The 13306-nt window shown below is 34.9% G+C and overlaps 1 protein-coding gene across 2 annotated transcripts in view; it reads left to right on the top strand.

The window, feature by feature from the left end:
* The window catches only part of RBM20 (RNA binding motif protein 20), a 101692-nt gene that overhangs the window by 19505 nt on the left and 68881 nt on the right, over positions 1–13306 (top strand). The window contains exon 1 of one of the 2 annotated variants that reach the window (XM_021526015.3): positions 2956–3309. The exons of the other annotated variant lie outside the window; for it this stretch is intronic. Within the exon in view, the coding sequence (XP_021381690.1) occupies positions 3296–3309 (14 nt within the window). The 5' untranslated portion in view covers positions 2956–3295. Of the gene's footprint in view, positions 1–2955; positions 3310–13306 lie in introns of those variants that run through there. 2 annotated transcript variants of the gene reach the window in all.

The following is a 13306-nucleotide window of genomic DNA, read 5'->3' on the forward strand; positions in this document are numbered from 1 at the left end:
ATCTTTTTAGTCTTCCTGATGTCCTGCCATGTCCAGATCTGCAGTACTCCTAGTTTCTCTCCTTTACGAAGCCTTCTTTGATTTTAGTTTTTTTTTGTTGTTGTTGTTTTGGTTTTTTTTTGGTGTAATAATTGGCTGCTTCTTCCTCAACAGCTGAACCTTGTATATAAAGTACAAAGTAGAACTACCCATTGCTTCTTCCTGTTTGTAAGAAATGCCATAGAGAATCACAGCAGATTGGACATCTGGAAGAGTTTTTGCTTAGAAATCCAGCCCACTGAAATGGTTTAAGATGGTAGGAATAGAAATTCAACATTTGTTTGACTGAGAGAGACCAGAGATTTTCAGACTTGATAAAAGAGAAAACTTTATTGTCTGGAACTGTAACATTTATCTAAAGCCTGAAACTGCTCTATTAACAGCAGCTTTCTAGCATTGCAGGGTCTCTCCTCAAAAAAAAAAAAAAAAGTACTTTCTTGATCAAGGAGGGAGCAACTGTAAAAGACATTACCTTCCTGAGGAAGAGTAGGGAATTGTCTGTGATTCTAGGAACCCTTTGCTGTATTTTAAAGAGGCTATAAAGTGAGTGGGGATCCTGCCTGGGAGGATTGTTGGTGTGCAGAGTGCTGCTGTAAGCATAGATTTTGTGTTGGCTCAGTGCACAGACTGCAGGGCTCGCAGCCGTGAGCGCAAAAGGTCAGGATCACATTTAGCCTATAACTATCAACTCTGTGATACACTATTAGTCATAGAAACTTGAGAAATTTGTTAGATACCCTGAGTTTGATTTGGATATCATAGAACAGTTTTTAAAATTCCATCGCACTTTAAAGTAGTACTGCCAGGAGGAACGTCAGTTGATCAAAAGACATTGTTTTAAAAATATTTTACTTCTCTTCTGCTTTTTGTGTATTTGCCATCATCTTCCAATTTTAAAAGAGGAAAGTTGCATGTCAGTGTAAAAACTGTCTGTCTAGAAGTAAATTATTTAGGAATAATATGGTTAAAATACTTTCATGCATCTATTCAGTTGCATCAGTACTACAGGATCATTTTAGCACAAATGCGTTAAAAAATTTTTCAGATATAAGTGAGATTTTTTTTAAATTATGCAAATGTTCCTTTAAAATTCTTAACTACATTTTTCTTCCCATCTCAGCTCTCAATTTCTAATTAACCCAAATTAGGCAATTTTTGTTGATCAGTAGTACAGTACTGTATTTTGTCGTTTCTTAGGTGCTGTGTTTATCTAAATCCGCCATGTCAAACTGTAACTTTTATAGAAAAGCTACAGAGCAAACCATAAACCATTTATCCTGCATAAGTCACTTTAGTCATTAAACATCAGGTTGTGCATATTAACCTTGCCCTTTTTTTGTTAAAGAGAAAGTCTTTTATGAAGCAGTCACAGGACATGGTCTTTTGTTCCACTTACAGATTTTTTTTTTTTTTTTCAGAAATCATAGAACAGGATATCAAACTGTATTGTTTATTTATTTGCCATTGATAATAGATAAGATCAAACCAATAACCATCCTTGTTGGAAGTCTTGTCCTATGCAGAGACTCTTTTGAGTAGGTTAGTGGGAAATGATATGCAGCTGCCATGTGAATGGGACAAGCGAAATGGAAATTCACTTATTTTCCTCCATTGGTCAACAGTAACATACTGTGGCACATCAGTTTTACTGCAATTAAATATTTTCTATTTAGATTTAACAAAATAATGTCCCACATTTGTTCATATTGTAGCTAATTCTTGCTTATTCTATCAGTGCATTTCTTCCCTCAAAGACAACTGCAGAAATGTCCCATTTTTGTGCTTGTTCTCTAGATATCTGGAGCATAGAAGATGAAATCATTAGCTCAAGAAGCTGATACTTTATGAGTAAATCTAAAATGTTTCCCATTCTTGGATATATATGTAGTGGAGAAGGAGACCACATGCTTTTATTTGAATTCCATCAAGAAAATTGCATGTCACTGGAAAAACCCTCTTCCAAAAGCCAGAGTTAATTTTTCTGGCAAAAGAAATTCCTGTGGAGTTAGAATCCCAGATTGGAGACAGGCAGGTCAAATTCTTTATCACTTCTAAACTAAACATATATAATAATATTTAGCTTAGAATTTTGTTTAATTTATATACTGAAAGCTATTTAGGCATGTCTGGATCTCCTTAGTGGTATTTTGAATTATTTTTTAGAGTATATACTGGACAAACTTTTTTTTTTTTTTAACATTAAATGACTTTTTTTTAGCTTAGGCTTGGATAGAATTCAGTAATTTTATTTAGTTCATATTTGTGAATACAAATATTTTAAATAAGAGGAAGTCACATTCAAGAAGAAATGTAATTCAATAATGTTAATTTCATTGGTTTAGTGAGTGGTTTTGTTCTGCCCTATACACTGATACTTTGTCAAATGTGATTAGTTTAAATGCTACTTAATAATACCTGTGCTTTCAGTTACTATTTACACATAATTTCCCCCCTTGATTTAATGAAATTTTTGTTCTTTCTGCAACTATTCAATGCCTTAGGATTTTATTATACCTGAAGATTTTGAAAGGCAAATATTAATTACTTTCTAAAGCTTTCTGATACTGAATTTAAAGCACAATATGAAATATATGTTTGTGTATCATATTGGAAAACTGTCAGTACTCAGTCTATAGAACAGACAATTTTAGAATATGCAATTTTAAAATAAAAGTGAAGATTTTCCTTAAAAAAGAAGAAAAAAGTTTCTTATGCAAGAGTCTTCCACCGGAAAATGTTTTTGTTCTGTTGGTTTGCAAGGAAATCTGCATGTCTCATCTAAAAAGCATTTCACCACCTTTTTATTAATCAAACTGCATATCTCAGAATCTGGTTTATTTAATTTTATTATTAAATGATGAAATTCTGTAGTGGAGGAAGTGTGGATGAAAATCTGTGTATTCAAATTAGATAAAATGAACTGATTTTTAACTTGAAGCACCTAGTAGAACCTGGTAGATAATCTTGTTCAATACATTTACAAACTCTAGTTTACATTAACTTACAGATTGTCCTGGCCTTAAGTTCTGTTTCAAGTACCCTGTTCCTTTTCAAAAGATAAATTTTCCGTAGGCCAGTGCTTATCTGCCTGGCTTCCTGGCTGACTGGGATTTAAGCTATACTGGCTTGGACAACACAAGCAGTTGAACCGTGTGAACTCACAGGAGTGCTCAGCCAGAACATGGGGAATTACTGAGTTTCTATCAGAGGAAAGCAGACAAAATTTTATGAGAGGAAAAACGCAAAAACAAAGATAATGAATCAGAAAAGGTAGTGTATTCATTTGACCTGATGATATTGGTTTGTTCAAATTACTTAGAATAACTTTTTAAGTTAATTCTATTTTTTCCTTGATAGATAAGAAGGAGAACACATTGTATCACACTGCTGTGTGGCTTTCCAATCTTTTGTTAAGCATTTGTGCTTTCAATGTGGGATATTGTGTTGAGTAAAAAAGGCAGAAGGAGGTCTGTGTGTTTTGGTTTTAATTTTTAGCGGAATGGGATAGTAGTGGTTTGGTGAAGCTGTTTGAAAGCATAATGTACAAGAGAAAGGACTTCAGGGTAGGATTTATTGTTCTTAATTTCTCTTGAAAAACATGCTTTTTCTTAAACATCATTCAGAGTTGTTCCCAAATGATTCCGCAGCAGATATGGGTGCTGTTTTTTCTGAAGTGCCTAATGTGCTTTGCAAAATGACTAAGAATGAGATAACTGTGGAAATGTTCTCTGCTGCTTTCAGATGCAGACAGTCTATTTTTGACCTGGAGACCAATATCAAGCCCTGGGTTTTTGTTAGGTCAAGGGAGTGGGCACCAAAGGCCTTATCTCTTTTTTCCTTTGTTGTCAACATACTCTTATCCTTCCTGGGTCCTAGGGTGTCTGCTTGATAGTGCTGGCATTTAAATGCCCTAGATAGGAGAAGTCACAAACTTTTCTCTATTTTTAAGGATGCTCATTGCAGTCTCTAGCAAGGCTCATTGAGCTACAGGGCTGTGGGAGAACACTGCTAGTGAGACCAGGAAGCCATAGGGAATCATGCTTCCTTAAGTAGAGATCTGTTAAAACCATGAATTAGTGTAAACAATTTGGAAATATAAAAAATGTTATAAATATATTTATTTATTTATTGGTTTTGTTCAATAGGTGTACTTTCAAAGTGTATTTTTCTGGTGCATTTGTTTTTTTTTTTTTTTTTTTTTTTAATTAAGCAGTTAAGTCCTTTTATTTCCTTTTTAAGAAGGGCCACTGCAATTACATAATGTTTTATTTAAGAAATTATTTATGTGCATTATTTAAAAGATTTTTTGTTAGATTAGTGGCAAAAACTTTATATAGGCCCTCAAAGGTGAGGCATTGAAGGAAGCTTTAGAAAGAACACATCAAATTCTGTGCAAACTGTTAGAATGCATTAAAAGTGCTTTGTCTGTGCTGGAGTGTGGTAGTGGGCCAATTCACTCACATTATGTTAAATGATGGGTTTTCTTTAATCGTTTAGTGCTTTGGCTTGACACTGCCCCCTGCCCCAAATTCTTGGACCCTGCAGTGTTGAAGGAGCAAAGCAGCTTAACTGCAGTTGCTACTCTGTCTCTGTAGGTTAATAATAAAGAATTATATATCTGTGAAACCTTATGCTTTGATTTGCTTTATTTATGTTGGTATTTTAAAAAATAGAATAAAATAATGTAAATAAGCTGTAACTGTGAAAATTTATTTTTTATTTTTACCTATAAATAATGCACAAGAAGAAAATCCCATAACAGACTGTGCATTGTTATCGCTATGGATAAATATAGGTGGGTTTGGCAAAGTGGTAGTTTTTCCTGTTTTCAGGCTCTTACGTATAATTGCAATTTTCTTTTACTGGAAGAGAAGGGGCAAAGAGAATAAACAATTTATTCAATATAGACATTTAACTGGTAAATGATTCCCTATCTAAAGACACATTTGCAAAATTTAAGCAGAACTTTGAAGGTGGAAGTGAAAATTCATGAACTTCTGTGTTAACAGAGAAATGAAATGTTCTTTGTGTTTGTTCAGACTGTATAAAAATGAAATTATTAATAATCACTAAGTTGCCTCTGTCTCTTCAACTTAATCATACCATGGAAAATAAATTACAGGAATTCTTTCCTTGTGGTAATTATAGAATACACTTTTCAGGGGTAATGGAAGTTATTTTATGCCAATTGTTGACATGCCTACCAACATGAACAATTGTTGTGTGATTGGCAGTAGTGGTAAATTATACCTGAAAAAGAAAATTAAGGCAACAATTAATATATATTTGAACTTGTGTTACTGAAGGCTTGCAGAAACTACTATTTAACACCTGCATCTATGTAATTTTATTAGTCAATGGATGAAAATCTCTGTATGAGGGGAAAATACTGCTGTGACCAAAGGAAAACTGAAATTCTTGCAAAATAAGTTCTTAATCAGAGAAAAGAGAATTATCATAGAGGCAGCTTACACAGTCCAGTAGAGCATGTATAAGGTCTTCTCTGATCGTCTTCAATATATTAACTGCCTTCTGTCTAAATGGTATTTATCTGCAACATTCGTGTCATGGACCTGGGCAAATGTTTTAAAATGGTTAGAACGAGTTCTATGAAATCTAACCCAGAGTATTTTTGTACTGAATGAAAAAAAGTTCTGCAAATTGGTATTAAGTAAGGTTAAAAATTAACAAGAAGAGCTGAACAGATATTTCCTTGATATCGTACTTTTACTTAGATCACTGTAGATAATTTCTGAGTGTCAGGTGAAAAACAGAAGTTAAGTTGAAACCATGGAATAAATCATAGTCTAATTCAGCCCTTGTTTTTCCCGAAGCAACAAAGATCTTCATATCCTTCATAAGAAATTTGTTGGTGTATCTTCTTAATTACTATTACCATACATGGTTTCTGTTGCTGTCATCCCCACACGTGATACTTATCTATTAACTACAAACAGTCCTAGTTATTAACTAAAAAATCCGAATCAGACAACGTGGTCACTCCTTGTCCTGGGAATTTGTAATTCTGACTACACAGATTTGTGAAATGCTCTTAAAAGAAATGAGTGATGTAGCGGCATAGGCTGCTCTGAAGCACTCCCTAACCCTATGGACTGTAAATGTAGACTAACCCCCAGTGACTCCTAGGACTAGATGAGTAGATAGAAAAGTTAAGTACCTGTTAAGTACAGTACCGTTGTCTTTATCGGTGGATTGTCCGCGGCTTCTGGTTAGAGATCTGTGGAGTTGCCGAATGAAAGTGTCAGTGTTTTTTAGTGTCATTCACCCGTTTTGCAACTGTCAAAAAAGGGAAAAAAGCTTAGAAGGTAAAAAAAAAAAAAAAAAAAAAAAAAAAAAAAGGCAGAAAAAATTAACTGTGGTATGAGCTGCTTTGGTCCCAGCCAGGTCCTCTCCACCTCTGCAGTTGGGGAACTGGGATTATTTCTTTAAACCATCTATCTTGAAGGATTTAAACAGCCAAAATATTCTGCTTGACTAGTAGAAATGGCTTAACATCTGCAACACATTGATGTTTTTAATGTTAAAATTTGTCATGGTGACTTTTAAAATTTTCCAAACCCCAGCTTTCAGGCTCTTCATGTATCAAACAGGTAATGCAAGTCAGCAGAGTATCAGAACCATGCTGAATGTAACAGATTCCTTCAGTGGTATTTTGTTGTCCTTCACTTGGAGTTTGCTTTCTGAAGCAATGACCTGTGTGTTTTTATTTAAGCTGGAGTGAAAGCTAGAAAGAATACTCTTTAATCAGATCTTACTGCTGGTCTTCAATATGGTTTGAGTAAAACGTTTCCCAGTAAACGGAACGGCAAAGAAAACTCATAATCTTGTCGCTGTTACAGCGTTGTGTGACTGAAAACTGGAGTTGTTAAACTGCAGCAAAACTTTTCAGTACTGGCAGTGACCTGCTGTGTACAGCACTGGGAGCAAACCTGTGAAGGAGTTTAGGCTGCAAATTACTCATTTGCACAATATATGAAATAACACATTGATGTGACATACATGAAATTTGTTTATCTCAAGTACTCTAAAGCCATTGTTAAAGTACACTTTAAAAAATCCAAATGGAATTGTATTCTCTAGGAATAATTAGTTCTGGAACAATTCTTTGCACATGTACTTAAAAAGTGCCTTTTTACTCAGTGCATATATGTTATAGGCATATAATAAGCAAATCATGCTGTTTTAGAACTCAAATAAATGACCATATTATCCAATAAGTTATACCAATAAATATATCCTGTCTTATTACCCTCAAAGAGCAGGAATCAATATGAACCTTTCCATTTCAGGAGCATGAAAATACAGGTTTTTATTCCTTTTATTATCTTCATCATATCTCTCAGTGAGATTATACCAAAAATTAGTATTTTAGAGACTCCTGTTCAATTCTCTTAGAATTTTAGTTCTATGCAAAGTTTCCAAAATCAGTTGGTTTGAGGTTTTCTGTATATTATTACTCATTAGTACCCCTGGAGCTTGAAAATTTCTATTTTTGAATTAACAACTCTTTTTCTGAATCTTTGCTTCAGGAAACCTCCCAGGGAATCCTCTGCATGCTCTCTGGAATCTAAGTAAACAGGTGTTAATATCCAGTATTAAGATTTGTTAAAGAACCAGCAAAAGGAATAAATGCTGTATTTCTCAATAAAATGGCAAAAGAAAAAATGGGAATGTTGTGCAAGAAAATGATCTGATTGCATTCAGTTAGTGATTTCAGATACTCCTTTATGAGTAGATGGCATGAGACAATTTAAAGCCCAAGCCAAATTAATTCTCATCAACAGATCTTCAATCCTAGAGATGTTATTTACAAAAACTCGTTCACTTGTAATTTTGGGCTTGAGAGAAAAACAAAACGCACCTTCAAACGAACCAACTGTCAAACCTGTGGAGATGTTGGTAACTTTGATCACTCTCATTGGGAATTGCCCCCTAAAGCAATTAGCAATTTCTTTCCTTCATAACACAACTGGGACAGAGAAACCCCGTTTTCTTTAGTGGGAGCCTTGGACGCCCTCCATTCAACTGGGAACAAAGAGTTGTCTGTCAGGGTCCAGGGAGCCCCCACATCTGCTCTTTAAACAGGATGTGGGGAAGGGTAAAATCCTCTCCATTTGTGACGCTAATATGGCTTTGAGAACACCTGGAATTACTGGACCCAGCATTTGAAGCTTATCTCTGGAGTTGATTTCTGATAGACTAAATCCCTTCAGAGGCCAGGTTTCTGTGTTGTGTGGGAGATTGGAGTTTGGGCAGATTTTCCACTGAAGGTACTGAACATTAAAATCTGAACCCAGCCCTCCCTTGAAAAACTGTAAAATAATTTAAACAAATCACTTCTAGATTTAATTAAAAAAAAACTCAAAACAAATTATAAAACAAAATAATAAACAAACAAACAAAATCTTTGAGTAGAGTAGGTTTTACTGCATTTCATTGTCGACTCAGAATTTTGTAAGCAAAAACAAATTTATGGCTTTTTTTTTTTTTTTTTTTTCCCTTTCTGGTTTAGTCGATTTAATTTGTGTGAATATTCAATGAAGCAGAGAACATTAAACACATAATCAGGTTATTTTAGGAAGTTCTTTCTATGCTTGAAAGAGTGCTAAAAAATACCTGTGCATTTTCAGTAAAGCATGAAAGTGTTTCCCCTGATCAACGCGCAGTGAAAATGGCCCAAGGACGTCATATTAGCAGTCAGCTTTTAGAGGAATGTATTTCAGCAGTTTCTGAGATAAATGACTAGTAAATAAAAGAAAGAAATATTTTGGTAGACAGTTTGTATTTATATATTTCTTCATCATCTATCTCTGTTTCCAACAAAATATACTGTCAGAGAATGCTGTAAAAATTTACATAAGTAGTGCTGTTTACTTCTGTTAAGTCTGGGTTTGTTTTTTGTGTATCATGTCAAAAATATATGTTGGGTATGGATTATTTTCTTTGTTTCATTTGCAATGGGGAAACCATAAATAGGCTACCATGGCCTCTTAACTCTGCTAGATTTGAGGAATAGTTGTTACAAAACTTGTCTGGAAACTTATAAAAACTCTACTTTCTATTTCAAGGATTTTTTTTAATCAGTAGCCTGCCTGCATATTAGGTAGTAATATAAAATGAATTTTAATATAAAAACAAAGAATTTGCTTCAGAATACATGTTGCAGTAAATTTTACAAAACAGTTGTAATAAAAAAAATGTGGTTACAGTCATCTTTATTTTTGGAATTTTAAAGTTTGTGGAAAGCTCTGAAAGTCAAGGGTTTGACAGCCATAATTGAAATTATGTCTTATTGAAACTAGTAGATAAGTATGTTAATGAATGCTTTTTGTATTCATTCCTCATCATGTATGATAGCATATAATCTTAAAAGTGTATCAACTTGTTTGTGATGTTTTTAGTATTGGAAAAACCTGGCAATGAAGGGGGTGATGCAGTATTTGTTGAGGGGCAATTATGTGTGTTTATTCTTGTTGTTTGGCAAATCCCAAAAGTTAAGAATGCTTATGGGTATTTCAATAATTTGAGTTTTTGCTAGTTTTCTTGAGACTTCTACAAATCTCAGTGATGTGCTCAGAGTATCAAAATTTGTTTGTATTCAGCTTTGGTGACTAAGAATGAATGTTCAGTTTCTTCTGTTGTATAATTGTCATCTTAAAAAGTCTTTAAGAAGCCACAAATTACAAAAGAGTTAATGTCTTAGATGGGGTTTGTTACCTCCTTCTTAGCGAAGAAGTCTGCAAAATACTGAAACTATAGCACTGGACATATTATAAATTCAAATAATGATAAGATTGAATGATTAGTTTTAAATCTAAAAATAAAGAATATTTTAAATGTAAAAAGTTAGGTGCTGGAAGGAAAATCCTGGTGACAGCAGTGGTGTTAATCTGGCTGGTTCACAGTTTGCCTTCACTCTTTCTTCTGACAGTTTTAATGCCGTGTAATCCTTCATAATCTAAAACTAGCTATGCACTTCCTTTTACTATGAAATAAAATATCACCTAGAGATAAAAAGAAAAGAAAGAGTAACAGTTAAAAACAAAACCCCCAATGAAAATAACAGATGTTTTTTCTAATTACTGGGGAGAAAGTACCATAGTTGCTATAACTTTTAGAATAATTTTCCATTACTATGCTGCTGGCAATCTCTTCAACATTTAAGAAGTATGTTTTTCTGAATTGCTGTTCTGAGATGATTGAGTTGCACATACAGCTAGAAGCTGCTATGCTGTTGGCTTGTTGGAATCAAGCACAATGAAAATAATACTAGGTGTTGGCTGTCATAGTAGGAAAATCTTATTTAAAACATCTCATTCTTTGTGAATGCTGTAATAGGAATTTTTCTTATGTTAGAAACTTGTTTTTAAAAAATAGTAGTACTTAGCTTGAATTGATGTTTTCAGTCAAGTATTTTCAAACTTTTTTTTTTGCAAATTTTAAGTGTATTTCTAAGAAGGACAGTATAAGGAAAGTATAGCAAATATGAAGGACCATTGATAGTAGTAAGGGAAAAATAATATGTGAGAGTAGTTAAAATATTACATAATTTCTGTTTCTCAGGAGTTAATATATGCATGTCAATACTGGCAATGACATTTTCTTGAAATCCTTACCGAGCTCATAAAATTCTGTGCTGTCCAGAGTGTACAGGGAACAAGTGCAAAAACATTTTGATGTTATAGTTAAGTGTCAGTGTATTACAAAGATTGAATAATATAAGCTTTTTGTGTCAGAAAATTCTTTGATGTGTTTGGCATTAGACTTTTGTGGGTGACATATATAAAATAGATAATTACATAAATATTTTTAATTACTACTAGTCCATGTTATAATAGAGAAGTCAACTAATGGTTATACCTAACTATTACAGTGGGTTTAAGGTTGCATTTTAAAATTTTAAAGGATATAAATTTCTTTTTCTCTACATGTGTTTAACTGTCTTGAAGAGAGATTAGTTTTTGTTCAGTTGTATAACTGTATTTTTCTTTATTGAGCCATTTCTCGTCTTCTACCTTAGGGGAAAGCGTTTGCCGAACAAAAAATATCAGTGTGTTACCCGCACACTTGAAAACAAACTGGAAATAAAGAGCAGTCGTGCATATTATGGCTTCCCTGTCTAAAACACACATATAATGCAGTCTCTTCTTTCTTTTTCTTCGAGTTTAGGAGGCTTGAAACTAACTGGCTTTTTTTAAAAATAAAGTTCATATTAGATTTCTTTCAATTTTTATATCCAAACCAATTATCAGTGCTTTCTTTTCAAGTACTTTTAAGGAACATGCAAAATAAAAATACCTGGCAATTATTTTGTAACTCCTGTAAGATCTGTAAAAAGTAATGGCTGGAATATAGGGCAGATGAAATTACAGACATCGCAGTAATCTACCATGATACTACAAAAATTAATTAAAAATGTAATAACTAAGTAAAAGCATGCGGATGTTATGTTTCCCACGATCTCGAGGGCGGGAGCAGCCTGTCGCTGGAGGACAGGAGGGGCAGTTGCAGTAGCGCTGCGGAGTTGCCCACCTGCCGGAGCCTTGGGCACCGCTCGCCCCTCGCCCCTGGCTCTGCCCGCACGGCGGGACCGGCCGGCGTCCCGCGGCCACCGCGGAGCCTGAGCTGCCACCTCGGTACCGCTGCGCTCCCTGTGCCCTTCCCCTGCCACATCTGACCGCAGCGGGGGCCTCCACCTCAAAGACTTTGTTAAGGATTAGAGGGCTTTAGCAGGAGTTCTGTGGTTTCATTGCCCCGAGCGTTGGAAAATGCTGTTGCAGCTTACGCGGGTAGAGGTTACAATCCGTTTTGAAAAATGAGCTACTACAGGTCCCCATTACACTGTGGATTAAATAATGTGAATTGAAGCACTGAAAAAAGATAAAATAAAGGTGGAGAGGACAAAGGGAAGGAATAACACCGACAAGTAAACTGGGCACACAGATTACTTCTGGAAGTACTTGGGTTGCCTTGACACAAGAGTAAATATTTTAATAATTATTTCCAGTATGTATTTGGCTTGTGACAAGTCTCTGCAATATCTTGCATCCTTTTAAATTTACATATTAATTAAAAATGGAACATACCATTCCCATGTGAATTAACTGAGATACTCTCTGAGTGCAGTTTAAAAGATCAGTACTATAATTTAAGCCATAGAAAACACAGGTGCAGAGAACATAAGTAAGATTGCACATGTTTTGGCCATTCCATATCATGAACTGTTTAATTATCCTGCTTTGCTTGTAATTGAATATAGCCAAACCAGGCTTGTGTTTATGAACAGCAATGGGTGATATTTCTTACAAGCTTCCTTTATGAGACTGCCGTCTTAACTGACACTCTTGACCAAAAGTCATTTTATTGCCTTTAAGCCTGTCAAGATCAGTAGGTGATTCTTTTTTCGCAGCTTAATATCAGATGAGACTAGTGTGCACATGGAAATATTATTTGTGCTAAGATGTAAATGATTAATTTTATAGCAGAGAGTTAAGAAAGCTTGCAGCTTTTTCTTTTTAAATGGGCATGAAAAGCATTGATGTGCGTCATCAGTGTTAACAGTCATCTCTAAGGAAAAAGCACCTGCCAGGAAACTTCATGGGACAGGGAAATGCTGTCTGTGTTCACACCATGACTTTTAGTGTAAAGCCTGGTTGGAACTATGAGCTTGGATGTTTTTGTTGACATCTTCACAGCAAACTGATATGTCCGATTTGTATTCCCAGTGAATAAACATCTGTATCACCAAGCCTGCTTGTTGTTCTCAGTAAACGGAGACTGCATTACTTTAACCTCTGGAAGAAGTCATTTCCATGGTCTGGGAGCTGCATGGGTTTACTTTATCCGGTCCTGGCTGTGTTGCTGTTGCTTGGTGCATCAGTTGGATGAGGGTGGTTGGGATGGCTGTATATTCCAGTAGTCTGAAGACCTCTGGATTTCAGCTTTATTTACAACTGGATTTATATGTGGCTTTTGGTGGCTTTCTCAAGCTCCTAAAATGGCCACATTTTGCTGTGAGTTTGCCTATCTGTTCATGTAGAAAGTGTTGGACGGAAAGGAAGTATGAAAGAGGGGTGAAACCCCACTGACCTCTGAAGTCAGTTCAGAATTGCAGTCAACGTGTTTATTAGTAATTAGGAATGACACTTCAGATATAACCATACCCCAAAACAGACTTGCCATCACAAAGAAGAAAAGAAAATATCACTTTTGTTGAAGTTTACTACATGGAAGCAACATATAGGCT

This window comes from Lonchura striata, chromosome 7 (genome assembly GCF_046129695.1).
Source record: "Lonchura striata isolate bLonStr1 chromosome 7, bLonStr1.mat, whole genome shotgun sequence".
NCBI classification, from domain to species: Eukaryota; Metazoa; Chordata; class Aves; order Passeriformes; family Estrildidae; genus Lonchura; species Lonchura striata.